Source organism: Dipodomys merriami, unplaced genomic scaffold, assembly GCF_024711535.1.
Source record: "Dipodomys merriami isolate MVZ:Mamm:240054 unplaced genomic scaffold, mDipMer1.0.p SCAF_11, whole genome shotgun sequence".
Lineage (NCBI taxonomy): Eukaryota > Metazoa > Chordata > Mammalia > Rodentia > Heteromyidae > Dipodomys > Dipodomys merriami.
Window position 1 is genome coordinate 46,286,181 of NW_027202382.1, and position 19,847 is coordinate 46,306,027.

The 19,847-nt window shown below is 47.4% G+C and overlaps 1 protein-coding gene across 2 annotated transcripts in view; it reads right to left on the reverse strand.

The window, feature by feature from the left end:
• Ak8 (adenylate kinase 8) overlaps positions 1-19,847 on the reverse strand; it is a 117,494-nt gene that overhangs the window by 66,371 nt on the left and 31,276 nt on the right. For both annotated transcript variants that reach the window (XM_070014932.1, XM_070014931.1), the window contains 5 exons: positions 13,769-13,850; positions 13,155-13,226; positions 12,087-12,287; positions 9,398-9,529; positions 2,090-2,179 (listed from right to left, as the gene is read on the reverse strand). In XM_070014932.1, coding sequence (XP_069871033.1) covers positions 2,090-2,179; positions 9,398-9,529; positions 12,087-12,287; positions 13,155-13,226; positions 13,769-13,850 — 577 coding nt within the window. The remainder of the gene's footprint in view (positions 1-2,089; positions 2,180-9,397; positions 9,530-12,086; positions 12,288-13,154; positions 13,227-13,768; positions 13,851-19,847) is intronic.

The following is a 19,847-nucleotide window of genomic DNA, read 5'->3' on the forward strand; positions in this document are numbered from 1 at the left end:
TGAGGCCCTGGGTTCAATTCCCCAGCACCACATAAGCAAAAAAGAAAAAAGCCGGAAGTGGCGCTGTGGCTCAAGTGGTAGAGCACTAGCCTTGAGCTGAAGAGCTGAGGGACAGCGCCCAGTCCCAGAGTTCAGGCCCCACGACCAGACAAAAAAAAAACAAAAACAAAAACCCCTCAAAACTGTACTAATCTATGTTACTCTAGCATCCCGTATCCCATTCATTCAGCCTCTGTGGCTACTAGCTACTGCTGCTCCTCCCCCACCTTCCCCAGCACTGGTGTGTAAATTCAGGGCCTTAAGCTAGCTAGACAAGTGCTCTACACTGAGCCACTCTACTAGTACCTTTCCACATTGGTCTTGCCTTTATGCCTATACTGGCCTGACTGTGATCCTCCTATTTTGCTTCCTTTTGTTTTTCACATTACAGTCACATACCACCATGCTCAGCCACTGTACTTCCCTGTAGCTGGGATAAAAGGCACATGCCATTGTGCCAAGCCATTGGTTGAGATGGATTCTCTTGAACTTTTATGCTCAGGCTGGCCTCAAACTGCCATCTTCTAATTTCTACCTTCCAAGTTGCTCAGGTTACAGTCTTGAGCCACTTCTCCCACTGCTGCTTTTTAACAGCAGCAGCTGCCTTGGCACTGTCTGTGGGCAGCCTAGTCAGCACATGTGATAAACCTGAACACTGGAATTCCTATCTCCATCTTAACATAAATAAAGAAGCCCAGGCCTTTGAGAAAAGGGCAGAGGTGCTGAGGCCTTGTGACCGGTGGTGCAGGACCAGCATCTGAACCAGACAGGGAAATCCCAGAGTGCACAGTGGATTTCCCACTGCATGGCCTCCACCTCATGCTGGACACGACTGCGGTCAGCAGGAGCCCTGACTGTCCTGCCTCTGCACTGGCCACTGCAGCTCACGAATCCCATTCTACCTTACTTGAACCTCACTTGGAGTGCCTTGTGAGGGGTTTGGTCAGATCTGCCAGCGAGCCCTTTCAGCTGGAGGTTAGAGTGAGCAGCATGTACCTGTGGGCTTCCGTCCAAGCTCACTCCTCCTAGAAAGTGGCCAGAGGAGGCAGTGGCCTCTGATGAGCGAGTATCTCACTCAATGTCCATTCCACACAGCAGACAGCTATGCCATGGGGGTCCACTTTCTCCATAGTAAGTATACACCCACACTAGATGTGATCACTGAGCTTGCATGAGGGTGCAATACCCAGCCCTTGATACAGAGGAGGAAGATGTGGGTGAGTGGAAAATGCACTCACTAGGGCAGACACTTAAGGTCTAGCAGAGTCCAGGCACTGACAGCCACATGGCCTCAGGAAACCTGACTAGAAGGAGCTCTAAGGCTCCCCCCTCGTGGAGGTCAGATCTGAAAATGCTCTTGAGTGACAGCAGGGATCTAGAAAGATTACCCAGTTCTGCTTTTCTGATCAACCCCACTGAGGACCAACAACCCGTCCAGCCTTACAGCTGCAGCGCTGTCCAAGTACTCTTTTTTTTTTTCCTGGTCATGGGGCTTGAACTCTGAGTCTGAGTGCTGCCCCTCAGCTCTTCAGCTCAAGGCAAGAGCTCTACCACTTGAGCCACAGTCCCATTTCTGGTTTTCTGGTGGTTAATTGGCGATAAGAGTCTCGCAGACTTTCCTGCCCAGGCTGGCTTTGAACCATGATCCTCAGATCTCAGCCTCCTGAGTAGCTAGGATTACAGGCATGAGCCACCAGGATCCAGCTCACTCTGACTTTTTAGTAGCTGATTTTTGTATTTCACTCCAGGAAGGACGTGAGAAGTAGTGGCTGCGCTGGCTCTGGATGTTAAATGTTTTCAGATAGGAGAAGCAAAACTTCCCAAGAAACAGGACTTCCGCAGGGACAAGCATACCACCACCACACACTCAGCTTCCAAGACCAGGGGTAGGCGCTGAGCAGCATTTCTAAGGAATGAGGCCCAGAGACTTAGCTTCCAACACCCAGTTCCATTTCCCAGCTGCCTCCCTCAACCTGGATGCTCCTCACACCGCAGGCCCGGCCAGCCCGGAGCCCGCAGCACAGGAGCGTGAGCAGGAAGTGGGGCGTACCTGTGATCTCCTTGTCAAAGTAGGGCTGGATGAGATTGCCCAGGTTTGACTTGTCGGCCACAGCTTCTTTCAGCAGCTGCCCACAGCACACTAACAAAGAGAGGGACAGAAAGGACACCGTTAAATTTTAACTAGAAGGAAGAATGAAGGAATAAAACAACAGAGCAGTGTTGACTGCTGGGGGAGAAAAAGGTCACTGAAAAAAAATTAAAGGGTGTGTGTGTGTGTGTCTGTGTCCGGTGGAAGTCAACATCAAAAAGGAGCAGAGAGATGTGGAATAACAAGGAATGCATTTGGCAAAGACATTAAAAAAAGGACAGCCGAGGAACACACTAACCAGGGTGTCGACAACCACAAGGCCCCTGCAGGACCCTGGGCACACCCGGAGTTGCTCCGTTGACTGCAGACGCTCAGGGTCACTGGTCAGGCTCCATACCAGGGTGTCGAGCTGCCTCCCCTGGCTGCGCTCACCGTGCACACAGAGAAAGGGGGGACTGTGGAGCTTACGCATCCCTTCTGCTGAGTAAGGTGCTCCAAAGATGACGGTAGGGCTGCAAAGACCACTAGTCCATATGCTGCACGTCCCAAGTCATAATTGAAGGCAGCCCACTGGAGCCGCAGGCTGTCCCCATGGGTGCCTTCCCGTCACAGTGTGGCCTCGCGCATCACCTCCCCACTCCTCTCCAGCCCTGCACTGTGCTGGCACATGGGAGCAGTTTGCCAAGAGAGGCTGAATGAATCAATACAGGCTAGTATTTTCCAGAATCTTCTAGAATCTTCCAGGCTAGGAAAGCCCTTAATAACCAATGTCAGAAGATTTAAGCTGAATTTTCATGAGTTGTTCATTGTACAACGTGGAAGTTCTTTTTACTTTTTTTTCCCTTTTTTTCTTCCCTTCCTTTTTTTTCTCCCTTCCCTTTTTTCCCCCCTCCATCTCCCCTCCCCCTTCCTTTCTTTCCAGTACCCAGCCAGAATTTCAACTTCTTTTGTGTGCCAGTCCTGGGGCTTGAACTCAGGGCTAGGTACTATCCCTGAGCTTTTGTGCTCACAGCTAGTGTTCTACCACTTGAACAATAGCTCCTCATCTGACCTTTGGTGGTTAATTGGAGATAAGAGTGCCATGAACTTTCCTGCCTGTACTGGCTTCGAACTGTGATCTTCAGATCTCAGCTTCATGGGTTCTAGGATTACGGGTGTGAGCTACCAGCACCTGTCTAGAATTTCAATTTTGATGACAAATCTTCACATATTCAAGAATCTTGAAGCTCCAAGCAAAATAATACAAAGTAAGCCACAGGGGCTCTGGCAGCATGGCTCAAGTGGTATTAGGGCACCTGACTACCAAGTACAAGGCCCTGAGTTCAAATCCCAGAACCATCACCTACACACACACACACACACATACACACACACACACACACGCACACGCACACATACACACACACACACACACACAAAGCCACAGTTTTATACACTGTAGCCAAATTGCTAAACGCTATAGAGAAGGAGAAAAATACTAAAAGGAACCAGCAGGGGAGAAAAGATGCTTCACACAGACAGTGACAATGGAAAAAAAATCGCCTCTGAGTTCTCATCAGAAGAAATGCAAGCCAGAAGACAAAAGATTGACACCTTTAAAGGCTAAGAGAAAAAAATCTGCCAACATAGATTTCTATATGCAGCAAAAAAATCCTTCAAAAATGAAGGTAAAGTAATGATATTTTAGACATATGAAAGCTGAGAGATTTTTGTCACCAGTAGACATTGACTAAAAGAAATGTTAATGGAAGTTCTTTGGGCTGAGAGGAAATGATATGGGACAGAAGCCTGGACCTAAACCAAGGAATGAAGTGTTGATGTGTGGGGGACATAGAAAAGTCCTCCCACCCTATTTTTAACTTATTTAAAACACAAATGGGGAATGGAGGCATGACTCCATGGTAGTAGAGGGCCAGGCAATGAGTGAAAACAAGTGTCTGATACTGAGTTCAAGTCCCAGTTGAAGACAAAAAGGAAATAAATGAAGGCAGGAAGGGAGGGGAGGAAGGAAAGGAAGGAAGGGAAGGGAGGGAGGGAGGGGAGGGAGGAAAGGAAGCGAAGGAAGGGAAGGAAGGGAAGGGAAGGAAGGATGGAAGGAAAAAAGGAAGGAAGTAAGGAAGACAGGAAGACAGGAAGGGAGGGAGGGGAGAAAAGGAAGAAAGGAAGGAGGGAAGGAAGGAAAGAAGGAAGGAAGGAAGGAAGGAAGGAAGGAAGGAAATGCAAATGACTCAGGATGGGCAAGGTGGCTCATTTCTATAATCCCAGTTACTCAGAAGACGGAGAATGGGAGGACTGCAATTTAAAGCCAGCCCAGGAAAAAAGCTATCAATATCCCATCCCACCAAAAAGTGAGGTAGGAAGATATTAGTCTAAGGCTAGCGCAAGGAAACACTCTTTTCTTTCTTAAAGGGCTGGGGGCATGGCTCAAGTAGTAAAACACCTGCTTAACAAGTGTGAGGTCCTGATTCAATCCCAAGAACCACCAAAAAAAAAAAAAGACAAATAACATAAAAGAATGTTTGCAGCAAATTGTAACTTTTAAAATGTACATAGAAATTAAATGCAGAACAAGAACACAAAGGACAGAAGAAAGATAGACATGTACAATGTAAACATCATACATGTAAAGCTATAATATTAATTCAAAAAGGAATATAAAAAGTAAAGATGTACCACTAACAAAATAAACCAAAGAGCTATACCTAAAATGTCAACAGAGGAAATGAAATATATTACTTACACTTAGTTGACTAATCCAAAAGGTGGCAAGAAGGGACAAGCCAAGAGCCAATGGCCATAGGAAAACAAAACACCCAAGATTTACATGGGAGGATTTGTAACCTCCTATGTAAGATTGTATTAGAGGGAAATGGATAAAAAACTTCAAGTAAAAGGCAGAGAATGACAAGCTACATTTTTTAAATGGCAAAATCCAACTCTATGCTGCTCCCAGACACATTAAAAAAATAGGCAGATAGTTTAAAAAAGAGGCATAAACATGCCAGGTACTGATGGCTCACACCTGTAATCCTAGCTACCCAGGAGGCTGAGATCTGAAGATTTCAGTTCAAAGTCAGCCCAGGTAGGAAAGTCCGTGAGATTCTTATCTCCAATTAGCAGCAGAAAACCAAAAGTAGTACTGTGGCTCAAAGTGGGAGAGTGCTAGCCTTGGGCAAAAGAGCTCAGGGACAGTGCTCAGGCCCTGAGTTCAAGCCCTGTAATTGACAAAACAAAATTTAAAAAAAGAGGGATAAACAAACATTGCACAGACAGTATGGGAAAGTTACAGTTACACCAGCGATATGGATATCAGACAAAAATACCTAAAGAAAATGAATGTTAGTAGGATCATTTCCCAACAACAAGAAGGTCATCTTATCAAGAAGACAGAACAACACACTGAACAAATCACACTGGCAGAAAATGGGCAACATACAATTAGAGTTGGAGCTTTGCATGCATCTGTGTCACTAACTGAAACCACAAGCAGACAGAAAGTCATTCAGGACATGAACAATGAATCTGATATCTTACAATAATTGACATTTATACAATACTAGATGCAACAAGCAGAATACATATTCTTTTTGAATACATATGGAATTCCCCCAGTATAGACCATCTGCTGTGTTATTACAAAGTATCAATAGGAACAGGTGGGGTCTATCACTCCTGTAATACCAGGATTCAGGTGGTGGAGGCAGGAGAATCATGAGTTTGAGGCCAACCTGGGCTATATAGCAAAACCCTGTCTGAAAAAAACCAAGGATTACAGATAGCACTTGCCTGATGTGCAAAGACCTGGATTCAATTCCAGTATAGTAACACACACACACACACACACACACACACACACACACACACACACACACACACACACACTTCAAAGAACAAAAATAACATAAGTATATATTTTTGCCTACAATAGAAATTAAAATTAGTAATTAAAAATCTGAAGAAATCTCCCAATATTTGGAAATACACAATATACTTTTAAATAATACTTGGATACCCCCCCAAAAAAGCAGAGAAATTAAGAAGTTATTTTCAAGTGAATGTTAATGGAAATGCGGCAAACGGAAATAGGGTACAGCTGAAGCAAGTATAGAACTGTAACTGAACCGGCTGCATTAGGAAAGGATGGCTTATGACCCCACAATGCCCCTGAAAGCAGCACTGAAACAGCCTCCTCTCTCCTCGACCTCCCGCCTGGAAGGAGAGCACCATCACATCTGTGGGAAGGAGGAAACTGCCATCTTTTTGCTGATGTGATACTGCTGAGCTCTGTTTCCAGCCATTTTTCACTGGTTATTTTTAGGACAGGGTCTTGGCTCCCTGCCTGCCTGGGCATGTGCCCGAATCTCCATCTACCTGCTTTTAGATGGAGCCCATTTTTGCTGGGATAACAGGTACATACTGGTGCCCAGCTTTGAGCTGAGGGGGCCTTGTGGAGTTCTCTGCCTGGGTTGGCCTGCAACAGTGATCCTCCCCTCTCAGCCTACCGCCTAGTTAGATCGCTGGTGTTAAGTCCCACCTAACAGTGACTGCCCTCTTGCTGTGGGATTTGATGAGGCATCTGGAGAAGAAATAACGGTGATGGAGCAAGGCTGTGGGACAGCACTGGTATCAGCCAGGGCTCATCTTGCTCCTCCCCTGCTGAGATCATAGGTCTAACTGCATACCTGAGTTCTTCCCCAAACTTTTCAAATCTGACTGTCCCTGTATGTCTGATAAAGTGCATCATATGTGGCAGACACTTGATACCATAAGTAACACTAGCAGTATTCTAATAAAATCTTTTGTGGTTATTTCTGATTGTAATATGCCACTCTCCAGGATGGTGGTCCATTCATTCGGTAACCGTCCATATTTGGTATACGGATGTTTCTTCAGATTCTGTATGAACGTTGAGCAACGTAACAGAGTAAGTGACTTGCTTTCTGCCTCTCCCTCAGTTAGCATTAGGTCATGATAGTACTTTCCAAGTTTCTTTGTGATAGTTTGGGTTGCCTTTTGTTTTCCTTTTGAGTTCTTGTCTCTCATTGCATATTTGGGAATTTCAGGTGAATCAAATTTAGGCGTGGAATCAACAGATTCAAAAGACTTGCATTGTTAACATCTTAACAATAGAAACTTTTTTTTTTTTTTTTTGGCCGGTTGTGGGGCTTGAACTCTGGGCCTGGGTGCTGTCCCTCAGCTCTTCAGCTCAAGGCTAGCACTCTACCACTTGAGCTACAGTGTCACTTCCGGCTTTTTCTGCTTATGTGGTGCTGAGGAATCGAACCCAGGGCCTCATACATGCAAGGTAAGCACTCTACTAATGAGCTATCTTCCCAGCCCTAGAAACTTTTTCTTTTCAAAAAACTGTGTTTGTTTATGTTTCCACCTATTTCAAATGGGAGCTTGTGGATGAGCATGGGGGAAGAGAAGGTTGGGTGGCTTATTTGGAGATTTGCTCTCCTGACTGGGAGGTTTATAAAGAAGGTTAGCCCCAAGCCAAGGCTAGGACCCCAGGAAACAGGAACTGCCTGAAGCTCTGGGTCCCAAAAAACCTTTGCAGAGAGACGTCAAGACCACCATATTCCCTCTCCCTGCCTCAGGCCCTTCCACTGGTTAACTTAAATCTTCGATACCTTGCATTTATCAAGAGCACCTTTGAGAAATGTGAATTTCTGAGGTAGTCTCCAAATGCCCAATTATCTAAGAGCCCCAGGATGGCTCTTTCACTACAAAGCAAAATTCATGATGAACTTTTTCCGCTTTTCTTTTTTGGAAAACCCAAGGCAGGTTATCTTCATGACTGATATACAGGAAGCATAGTTGGTTGGTTGGGTGGTTTGAGATAGGGCCTCACTGACTACTCCAGTCTGGCCTAGAATTTAAGATCCTCCTGCCTCAGCCTCCCCAATGCTGAGATTCCAGGTGTGTGCCACCAATCCAGTAAAAGTATTTTTTAAAAAAATAAAACACCTTTTCTGGGTGCCAGTGTTTGCTAAAGGACACATGGCACAGGGGGGCAGTGATTTAAGCACATCAGGGCTGTGGAGGGAGGAGCCTTATGCTTTTGGGTCCTCCCTCGGCTAGCAATGCTTTTGTCCCCATCCTCTTCAAGTCTGCATGTGGCAATCAGCACAGACCTCCAAGGGAGCTGTGGGTGCAGCTCAGGTAGACTTCTGGACATTTGTAACCAAGAAGCCATACCTACCTTGTTAAAATACTCATGAGACATGAAAGAGAAGGAATTACTCAAATAGTTGTTTTTCCAAAAAGAAAAGTATTGCAAGAAAAACAAAAATGAATTTTTTATTCCTGAAGACCACAGACTTTTCCACATTAATCACATCTGCAGAATAATTACTTAGTTCTCCATCTGTTTTATGGGTGTGACTAATTCCTGGAGTGTCTGAGACTTTGAAATCTTAAGCTGGAGGAACCCTAATTGAAAAGAGTTTTCATTCAAAACATGATCCTTCTGGGATGGTACACACGAACACATTTGCTTATTTTCTCCCAGTATGGCTGCATGGTGTGGACATGTAATTTGGGTGTGTATGTATATGTCTATTTGTATATTTGGGGTGCGAGTCTCATGTTCCCTTAATAAGCAGAGGTTATATAGGGTGTGGGGTAGGAGGGTCAGCCCCTTAACTCCCTCCGATCCCACTCTGGGTCTGCTACAGCGTCTTCTTCCTTCCAAGCCCTTGATCCTCCTGAGCGTGGGCCGGCCCCCAGGGCCGCCTGGGACCGCCTCCACAAAGACCTGGAGAACTGATTTCAATATTTTCTCTCCTCCTGGTAAAATATTTATTAAAACTGTGCAGAGCAAGAAGTCCTCCTCTGCTTGCTTCAGAAACTGTTTGCCTGTAAACATGCTGACCTGGGCTGGGGGAGCCGAGCGAGAGAAGAGACCAATGCCCATTATGTTCGGACTGAGGCTCTCGGGGAGGGAGCAAGCCCAGGGGGCTGCCCAGAGCAGACAGCAGAGAAACCAACTCCAAAAGACATAAAAAGAAAAAAGAGGACTAGGAAATATCCCAACTCCTCAGGCTGGGGTCAGGTTTTTATTTGTGAAGTCTTTATGGCAGTCTTCTTTGGGAAGAAAGCATTCTTAACCTACAAAGATAAACTAAGTGTAAGTAGTTAAGAGCAGAGAACAAGAAGAATGCCGCTACTGATCTTTCCTCCCTCCTACCAGCTCAGAAATGAGAAGGCAGGAGAGGGCAGGAGGCAGGGAAGATTCCAGAAGCAGCACTGCTTCCATGCACTCACCGTTGACGAGGCCATATTTCTGGGCCAGGAGGGCGGCCTGCAAGCTCTTCCCGCTGCCCACGGGCCCACACAGTAGCACCCTGGGGGTGAATGGGGCATTGGTTCGATGGTTGGTTTGGACGTAGGTCAGTGCTAGAAAAAAAGAGGACATGAAAATAAACCACTTAGGACAAAATGCTGAGGAATCCTGTCCACACCTCTACCTCTGTTTTGGCTCTTGCATGGCCATAATGAGCTTTCTCTTCTACAAAACTATGGACATCCTCTATGTATCTGACCCTCAGACCAGAGCAAAGCAGTGGGGGAGGAGTCACACACTGGGCCAGGGCTGTGGAATCTACAGGAGCCCTCTCTGAGCTCTGCCCTGGACTTCCTCCTCAGCAGGGAGTGGGCCACTAGAGCACTGGGTTGGGTATGTGTGGGCAGGAAGCTGGCCAGGACTATCAAGCACTGCCGGCTGGGTTTAGAGGTTCCCAAACTGCATCAGGCTGAGCCTCTAACCCCAGAGCAGGCTGGTCTCCTAGGGGACACAAGTGCTGGCTTGCTTTGATGGCTGTGCCAGGTGTCAGGCACCGGCTTTGATAAGTGCATCACACCCTTTGGGAGAGCCCGGCACATGGTGACTTCTAAAGGACTCACGAATTGGTGGAGAATAATTTGTGCAGGCACATTACAATGATGAGACTTTGTTGAAAGTCTCCAAAAAGAAATAGATCATAGGAGTGGGCAGATGTGGCCACATGGCCCTGGCCTGGGGTATCTCCAACAATAACCGACCTGCACCATGGGGTACCAGGGACCCAGAAGTCACAGGGTGCTCATCCAGCAGGGCCACACGCTACACCAGAGCACAGAGGGCACCATGAGAACAGGTGGACAATGCAACCTTACAGGCACCTGCAGGGGAGAGCCGCTCCCCAGGAGTCTGGTACATCTGGCGTTTCTCCCCTTGGCACTTGGGCCTTTGGGACCAGGTGGGGTTCTATGGTGGGGCATCTGTGCAGGGTGTTAAATGACCCCTGGCCTCCATGGCACTAGGTGCCAGTAGCACAACCAGACAGATGTTTCAGACTTCGGCCAATGTCCTCCCTTTGCTGATGGAGGCTGGGGTGAGATCCATTCTTTGTGCAAATTCCTACCCTGGGAATCTGCAGCATTCTCTCATTGAATGGCTCATGTTTGACACTACAATCCTCTCTTTTTAGAACTAACAGGGAAGGTAAGTTCAAGCTGGCAGCTGCCACCAAGACTGTCATCATTATCATCACCATGGCTAGCCTGGATCAACTGCTAAGTCAAATACTCAGCAGGCAGTCACTGACCCACAATCCCACGCGGGAAGGATAATTCTCATTCCATTTTACAGATGAGTCCATGACGCTTAGAGAGTTGGTGGAGTTGGGCACTTTTCTATTTCCACTGCCCCAAGTGCCACTGCCTACCTGAGAGCCACGAGCAAGAGCTACAAGGGAACTTCCATACCCACTGCCTCTGACAAGCACAAACACTACTGGCAAGGCAGCCTGCTTACAAATGATACTTAATTTACAGTAAATAACTAAGTTAATTAGAAGTAATGATCCCCCAGACAGTCTCAGCATCTAATTATTATTTTTAGAAATATGTGGTTGCGAGATGCACTACAGAGAGATTAAAAAAACAACACAGAGAGAATTTTGCATTCCCATTTTCAATTTATCTCTCCACATTATTAATTAATAATAATTAATATTCAGATACTCACATTTTTATTTACAATTCTGGGCATGAATTCTTTATGAACAACCATATGAACTTTTAAATTTAATTAAGTAATTTGGAAGTAATTAATGTGTAAATTCGGAATCATGGCATAAGATAAATGTGGAGGGTGTTTATCTTGAGAGTGCAGTGTCTGTCTTTAAAGACCCTTCTGAGACGTAAAAGCACTGGAAAATTAGAAGGCCATCTAGGCCTGGAATATTTAAAGCAGTGTCATTTTCTAGACCCTCTCCCACTGGGAGCTGGCAGCGTGGAGAGGAGGAGCTCTCTGTGGAGTATGTAACAGGAGAGGGCGGCGGAAGGGTTGGTAGGGATGGCGTTGAGGAGCTCCGACCACCTCCATGAAAACGTCTTGTCTGAGATATGTAGCCCATGTTAGCTTCAAGTTTGCTTTCCTTCTGCCTCCACCTCCTGAATGCTGGAATTGCAGGCATGCACCATCACACCTGGCTTATATCAAAACCTTCTTAACTGTCTGTGATGTCATTTTATTGTGCCAAAATGGACTAAATGCTTCATTTACCTGGTGATGGATGGAAGAGGGTACCTGGATTTTTGAGACAGCAGGCCTTTTCAGAGTTCTATACAGCTATTTTAGGATAGAATTATCCCACCTCCCCTTGCCTTTTTGGACAGAATGCTGAATAACAATGTACCAGGAGTGTCAAACAGGCAGCAAGCCCTGCTCTGTGCTGGGCACAGGACTCGGCAGCAGGTATGTGATTTAGAGACTTGTTATCTGGGGGGGAAGGCACGTCCCCTTTCAGAGAATACTGCTGCTGTTTCCCAGTTTAGGGCCCATCCATGACCTGATCCCTGGGATCCCAGGCACATCCTGGCCACTGGCATCTGCTAGCATGGGGGAAGCTGGGATGTGGAGGGGAGAGGCAGGCAAGCCTGGCCCTTGAGTCATGGTGCTTGTGTTTACCCTGGTAGAAGACGTCCACACATGGCTGATCAGCACTGATGTTTTTCAGGATTTTGGGGTAAGAGGGCAGGACTCTGACAATGTTCCTGTGATAGTCCAGAAGCTTCTGAGCCGTCTCCTGCTCTGAGATGCCTTTCGGCTCAATCAGGCGGTTCTGGATTTCAGGCTCAGAGGGCCAGTCGAAGGTGGTGTGGTAGATCTCTACCAAGAGAGAGAACAAAGTGAGACTCCCTGCCCAAAGGTGGCTGTGGGCACACATATCTGGCTGGATGCTACTGTCCCAGTGGCTGCAGCCTGCCAGTTCCCATGGTGTCACTGATTGCAACAGGCCTGTGTTACAGTGGCCTCAGTTCTGAGCCAGTTCATACTATGTTTATGGTTGCGAGTATGCTAGTTACAAGCACAGTCACCAGGACCCAGCCCAAGGCTAAGGGCTCTATGACCCTCCAAGTACTGACTCCCGGAAGGGCTGCAGACACACTGCAACTTCACAGAAATCTGGGCACACAGTAGGCCTTGTGTTTTCATTCCCAAATCCAGATGAGGAAACTAGAAAGGAAGCCACAGGCCCAGGTCTACGAAGACCACTCTCCTTCTCATGGCCCCTGGCCCCTGTGAAGCCAATTGGTTCCAAGACCCAATGCCCTACTGGGTCCCACCCCTGAGCATCCATCAATTCCCCAGATAACACATCCCTCTCTTGTATGCACTGCAGGGAGGTGGGGGCGCACTCAGGCCCTGAGCCAGGAGGCCAGCCCAGTTGCCCCATGGCATAATCTGCACGCGAGCCTGGTGCTGCCCGGGGCAGGCCCCTCCTTTCACTGTGTGTGCCTCTGCGTCCTCCTGTGCTGGACCTTGTTTGTGTTCCTGCACTTTCTGGCTCAGAGATTCTGCTGGAGGCTCCTCTGCGTATAGCCTTTTTGGCACACGTGGCCTCCTTTGTACCCTCTGCGATGCCCTGAGCAGAGCCAGTGCTCAGTGAACTGCAGGACTAAACGGTAGGGTGGGGGGAGCCTGTATTCTGACTGCTCCAGAAATCCATGGGGATGGGTGCAGAGGCAGCCATACCTCCGGTGAAAGGGTCGATCCTCTTCCCCAAGTTTCTCTCAATAAGGACAGTGTCTGGTGCATTCAGCACAACTAAGAAGGGAAACAAAGGAACAAAATCAGGGATGCTGGGCGGTGAGGGCCAGCCACACAGTTGTATCTTGTGGACTTTTGCTGTCTAATGATGTGAACACCACTAACCTCCCAGAATTCCTAAAAGAAACAACTTCTCAGCACTAAAATGCAAAGAATGTTCTTTGAGGAGCTGCTAATACATTCTCTGTCCTAAATGACATGGGGGCAAACATCCCTGCACATCTGCTCTGCCACATTTCCCAGTGTTTGCTGACTATTCCCTGAGAGTTTGGAGACTGGGGACAAGGAACCATCCCACCTTTTTTCAACCATAAGCCTGAAGTGCATTCAGCCTTGGGGAAACTAAAGCTACACTGAACTCAACACGACTTTTTCTCAGGGGTCACAGACCCCTCAAGCCCTTCTGTGGGTAGTGGCCAGGCCGGGCCCAGGGTGGGGATTGGGAGCCTGTGACAAAGAACAGGCCACCCACCTACATGTGGGTGCAGGGCAGGGCCCACCCTCCTGGACCAGCCTCAGTGGGGGCCCCCAGTACTCACTGACGTGCCTGGGCGCAAGCCCCAGGGTCTGGATCATCAGCACCTGCTCCCGTGTCTCAGGGATACCATCCAGGATCCAGCCCTAGAGAGGAGGTGGGTTTTTTTGTTTTGTTTTGTTTTATTTTGTGTCAGTTGTGGGGCCTAGGTGCTGTCCCTCAGCACTTCAGCTCAAGGTGAATGTTCTACCACTTAAGCCACAGAGCCACTTCCAGTTTTCTGGTGGTTAACTGGAGACTTTGCTGTCCCGGCTGGCTTTGAACTGTGATCCTCAGATCTGAGCCTCCTGAGTAGCTAGGATTACAGGTGTGAGCCATGGGCACCAGATGGAGAGAGGAGGTTTGGAGAGGCACTTCCCTATTTTTATTTTGAGAGTTTGGGGAGAAGCATTTGGCAGATCAATTCATGCAACAGCAGGCAACAATGGTTTCCTTTCCCAAAATGTCTATTCATGCCAACGTGGACTCCTTGAGGTTTCAGCTTTTTATTTATTCACAGAGCTCTTTACATATTAAGGCTCCTAGCCCATGTGAGCAAACAGCCACAAACCATTCACGGCAAGCAATGCTGCCAATACTTTCTGAGGTTTGTCTGTGACATTTTAATCTTGTATATAGTGTTCTTTGAAATATACTGGTTTCCAGCTAAATCAATCACTACTTTTCCTCTTTGGATTCTGGCATTCATAGGTACAGGGGGAAAAAAAAGGTGGTTTGCCCTGCCTAAGCCCATAAATATTCACTTGCATTTATATTATATTCTCTGAGGTTAGTACTCTTCACACTTCAATATTTAATAGAACTGCATCTTCTTTTGTGAATTCCACGAAGCTATGATCTAAGTGTTTCCTGTGGCTCCCCAGCTGGCCTAGCCCATCCATGACACAGCGCCTCTCTCTCTCTCTCTCTCCCTCTCTCTCTCTCTTTCTCTCTTTCTCTCAGATGTCTCTTTTTTTCACAGTCTAAGTGTTGATGTGACCTTGGTTCAGGCCTCTTTCTGCCTATAGATTATTAAAATATTTGTATTTAACCTTTTAAATCACTGTTTGATAATTTATTGCTATACCTAATAGAATATGCTCCCCTAGTCTTTTTTCTTAAGCCTCGAGAAATACTTTGGCAGGTTCCAAAATGGAAATGCTCTGAGGGTTTTGGAATGACATAGTGCATGGATTAATTCATGAAGAAGCAACACTTCCCCGGTATCAAGTTGATGTGTTGTCGTGCCATTTGCTTAAGCTATTTTCTTACGTCCCTCAGCCATGTTAACATTAAACAATTTCTGAAGTCCTTTCAAGTTCTGGGAGTCTAGACACACACACACACACACACACACACACACACACACACACACACACACACACACACACACACACACACACACACACACACTATAATGCTTTAGACTTCATATCCAGATAAAGCAAGTATTGCAATTGTCAATAAAACAGCAAACTGCTTCAAGTTCTATTGTGTAGTGAAGGGGAGTAGCCACCTTGAATTGAAATTGACTTTTTAATGTTAATACTCCCTCCAAACAAGCTCGCCCTCTCTCCAATCCCCCCTCAGCCATTATGAGAACTTGGCTGTTGAGGTAGGAGGATGGGCTGATGCACAGGAACTCTGGCTCAAGGGCCTCAAAACCCACACCGCTCCTTTCCGTCAAAATGCTGGCAGAAGTAGCTTTTGTATTTTTTTTAAGTGCCTGCATTTCTTCACTTTTTCAGTATATACGTTGCCACAGCCTCAACTGCTAGTTAAAAAAAAAAAAAAAACTAAACAAATTTTCAGCCTAAAAAGTGTTGGAAAAACCAGGCAAACTTTCATTAATTTCTTAAATTATACAGGAAAACACAGCCACTGAACCCTGGTTTCTCAAACTAATGAAGCAAAAGTACAAAAAAAATTTTTTTAACATCCTTTTGCTCCCTCAAGTCCTCGTTAGAGCTACCCAAGTGCTAGGCTGCGGCTTTTTTTCCTTTTTTTTTTTTTTTTTTTTTTTTGAGAGCAAACATCTACAGATGTGAGCAGCTCCACATGAAGCAGAGCCCAGCGTCGGAGCTGCAGGTACCAGCTCCCTCCCTCACAGGTCCAGAAGTCGAACCAACATTTCCTAAGCCTTAGCTAAATTCCTGCCTTTTGATTTTCTCTTGATTTGGAGGGGCCTGGAAAAGAGTCATAAGCCCACTGATTGCCTCTACAACAAGGGCTGGTAATTCTGCTTCGAGTCGCTTTTTGAAGCTGGAGGAAGGCTGGAGCTCATCTTTGCTCAGCTCTGAGAAAGACCTCTTCTTTTAATATTGCATTAACTGAGCAATCATTATAATCTCACCCATAAATCTGCAGTGGATATAAATCAGTATGTGGTCCAAAGCTTTTAGAAGTATTCAGAGGAACAGCACTCCCTGACTTCACGCTGGAAGAACCGGGCCTTCCAATTACTGGGAAAAGCGAAGCAAAATGAGTTACATCTCCCTGATTAGTCGGGCCTCGCTGGTGTCATTCTGTATGCGAGATTTTAGGAAGAAGGCAGCTGGGGCTCTAAATGGGGTCCAGGCCACCACTTCTTCAGGGTTGTTCTAACCTGGAAGTGTGGAACACTCATGAGGCACTAAGGGCCCCAAGGACCCCTGAAGTGGTCCCTGTCCCATGGGGGGGTGCCTCCTCACCCCCTTGCTGGTCCCAGTGGCCCACACAGGTCCCTCTGGGAGGGAGAGCACGTTGGTGAGGGGAGCCCAGGCTTAGTTAGCGCTCAGAAAGGATATTCTGTCCTAGAGAGTTTGCACTGGCTGAGGTTATTTGCCCAGTTGCAAAATGGGCTGTGCATTAGGGGAAACGGCTACTTTGATGGCTGTAGATTTTGGCAAAGCCAGGAGTCGTCCATCAAGAACTTTCCTCCAACCACCACCACAGTGGGACACTAAGATGTTCGCCACAACCCTGCACGGCTGGGTTGGTGGGTCTGATGGCCAGGAGGGGCCGGATGCAGAGATGCAGTCAATCCCTAATTAGAATACATTATCCATCTTCCTGACACTTCAGTGAAATGTCTGTTCCACTCTGGAGCCGCAGCTTTGTTCAGAGCAGGTTAATTGATATTCTGATGCCTTCACTCGCCATACCCCCGTGGCTTGGTTCTGTTTTATCACACATCAAAAAGGCCGTATGCTCAGGGCGCTCGGGGCTCCGGCGCAGAGCTGGAGGTCTGCACAGCTGCACGGGGCACGCTATCACAGGAGGGACAAGCACCGAGCAGATGTCACAGATGAAAAAGAGGAAAGCAGAGGAGCCAGGCAGCCTAGGGATCTTGGCGAGGCTCAGCAGAGCACGGCCTGATGCGGCACGAGCCGTCCAGCTTTGTGCGAACACTGGCCTTTGCTGCCCTCCTGACTACTATTAAAGCACGATTAACAACGGCACGTGGGAGCCTCTGCTGCTTCTGGGCAGCTGCCCTTTTGATGCCTTGCCCTCCTCCCTCCCAATGCCAGAGTCCATGTTGGGTGCTCCCCTGGGTCTTCTCCCAGCACCCCAGCAATCCCAGCTTCTAGCCCTGGCTGTGGACTCTGCACCAAGGCATTCCCCAGAGCTTCATGCTGATTCCCGTGGGGGCATGGGGGGAGGGGGGGCACGGGGCCGGGGACAGAGGCTTGGAGTCCATCCATCATATTCACATGGCTCAAAGCTGAATGAAGCCCAAGAGGCACCACAGAGCCAACGCCACCCTAAAGAAGTAGTATGTGGGTCCAACATGCCAAGGAAGTATTTCATTAGCCAAAAAAGTAATACATTTCAAAGATCAAGTTTAGGGTACTGATGTTTTCTAAAGCCTGTCAGTGAGAACAACATAACAACAGCCATCTGCCCTCCATCACAAGAGATACCAGAGGATCTCTACCACCCCAGGGGACCGATGCCTGGGACTGGATTGAGCCAATCTCTCTCTCTCTCTCTCTCTCTCTCTCTCTCTCTCTCTCTCTCTCTCTCTCTCTCTCTCTCTCTCTCTCTCTCTCTCTCTCTCTCTCCGAGTACTGACAGATCTTAGCAATGTCTGCATATGAGGGGTTTTCCTTCGTCAACAAGGAAGAGCTTTGCAGCTTCTTTGCGGTTTGGCCAAGTGGCCAGCAGCAGCACTTTGTATTTGGGGCATCGTTATTAAGAGAAGGCTACCAGAATTCCAGCCCCAGGACACGTGGTGTGATGACTCAGGCTGTTCTGCAGCTAGGGCCATACGTGTGGACGCACTGGACAGGAGGTGGTTCTCACCTTGGGGGAGCAGGACAGGGCAAGATTTCGTTTGACCTAGAACAGTCTGCAATGTAAGACTTATATGTGGTTTAGCTCTGGAATTTTCCATGCAATACTTGACCCCAGGTGACCAGAACCACAGAAAGCAAAGCCTCAGCTGAGAGGCACATCCTCAAACTTGGGTGGGCCAGCTACTTTGGCTCATCCAGACACGTGAATGGCTTGGCCTGCCATGCCACCCTAGGAAGCCAGCATAGTAACTCAGTTAACAGATGACCAGCCAGGACCTGCATCCTGAAGTTTAATCTCAAACAATGCAGGGCGCCTGTGGCGGCTGTGTTTGATGTGTGCACTGGCAGCAGGTAGCAGGACAGGTAACTTCTCAACTTGTTCCCGGCTCTGACTTCACACAGAGCTGCTAATCTCACTCACACCTTGAAGCATGCAGGAAGTCCACCACACTGGTGATGTTCCATGCAAACCAGCAGGCGCAGGTTAAAAGTCCCCATCTTCAGAATGGTCCAGTGTGGGATTGTTCACTGGGCTTCATAAAATGTTAAGGTACTGGGGTCTGATCTTAGGGCCTTGAACTTGCAAGGAAGACACTCTACCGCCAAACCATGCCTCCAACCCTGCTTTTCACTGGTTATTATTATTTTTTATTACTACTATCATTTGCCAGTCCCAGGGCTGGAACTCAGGGCCTGGGGACAGTCCTTGAGCCTCTTTGTGCTCAAGGCTAGCGCTCTACCACTTAAGCCACAGTATCACTTCTGGCTTTTTCTGAGCAGTTTATTGGAGATGAGTCCTACAGGCTTTCCTGCCCAGGCTTGTTTTGTATGGCAATCCTCAGATCTCAGCCTCCTGAATAGCTAGGATTACAGGTGCAAGCCATCAGCACCCAGCTTTACTATTTTTTTGTTTTGTTTTGTTTGTGTCAGTCATGGGGCTTGAACTCTGGGCCTGGGCGCTGCCCCTCAGCTCTTCAGCTCAAGGTGAGCGCTCTATCACTTGAGCTACAGAGCCACTTCCGATTTTCTAGTGGTTTATTGGGGATAAGAGTCTCATGGTCTTTCCTGCCCAGGCTGGCTTTGAACTGTGATCCTCAGATCTTAGCCTTTTGAGTAGCTAGGATTACAGACATGAGCCACCAGCTCCCGGCTTCACTGGTTATTTTTAAGATAGGATCTTACTTCCTACCTAGGTGTACCTAGACCTCAATTCCTTATTTTAGTAGATACTAAGATGTCAGGCAAGTACCACTGTACCCACCTTCCCTTTGCTGAAATGAAATCTTGTGGACTTTTCTTCCCCTGGCTGGCCTAGTCTCAGCCTCCTCTGCAGCTTACGATAGATAACAGGCACATATAATCTTGCCAAGGCTGGCTTCAAAGCACAATTCTTCTGTTCTCTGCTAGGATCAACAGGCATTTTGTTCGTTCTTAAGTAGCTAATTGGCACTTTAAAGTCCAATGTCTGTGGGGTCCCCCGAGCCAGTCTGCAGGGGGACACCATCCCAGGAAGGGTCAGATGATGCTGAGAGAGCTCAATGAAGGGAAATTTACTTTGTAATTCACATTTAGTTCTCTGCATTCTGGATGAAGGTGACACATACTGATGCCCCAAAGGCAGGCATTTCCCCATAGACATGTCTATCCATGGTGTAGGCCAAAGCAGTGGATTTGGGATCACACAGCCTGCACCCCTCTAGCTGTGTGACCTTCTACCTGTCCCTTCTGCTCCTGAGCCTCATATCCCTTCTCCATACAATGTGAACAGCAGCAGGAGTCTATGCATCACATGATTCATGGGACAATTAAACAAGGGCTACCCACAAG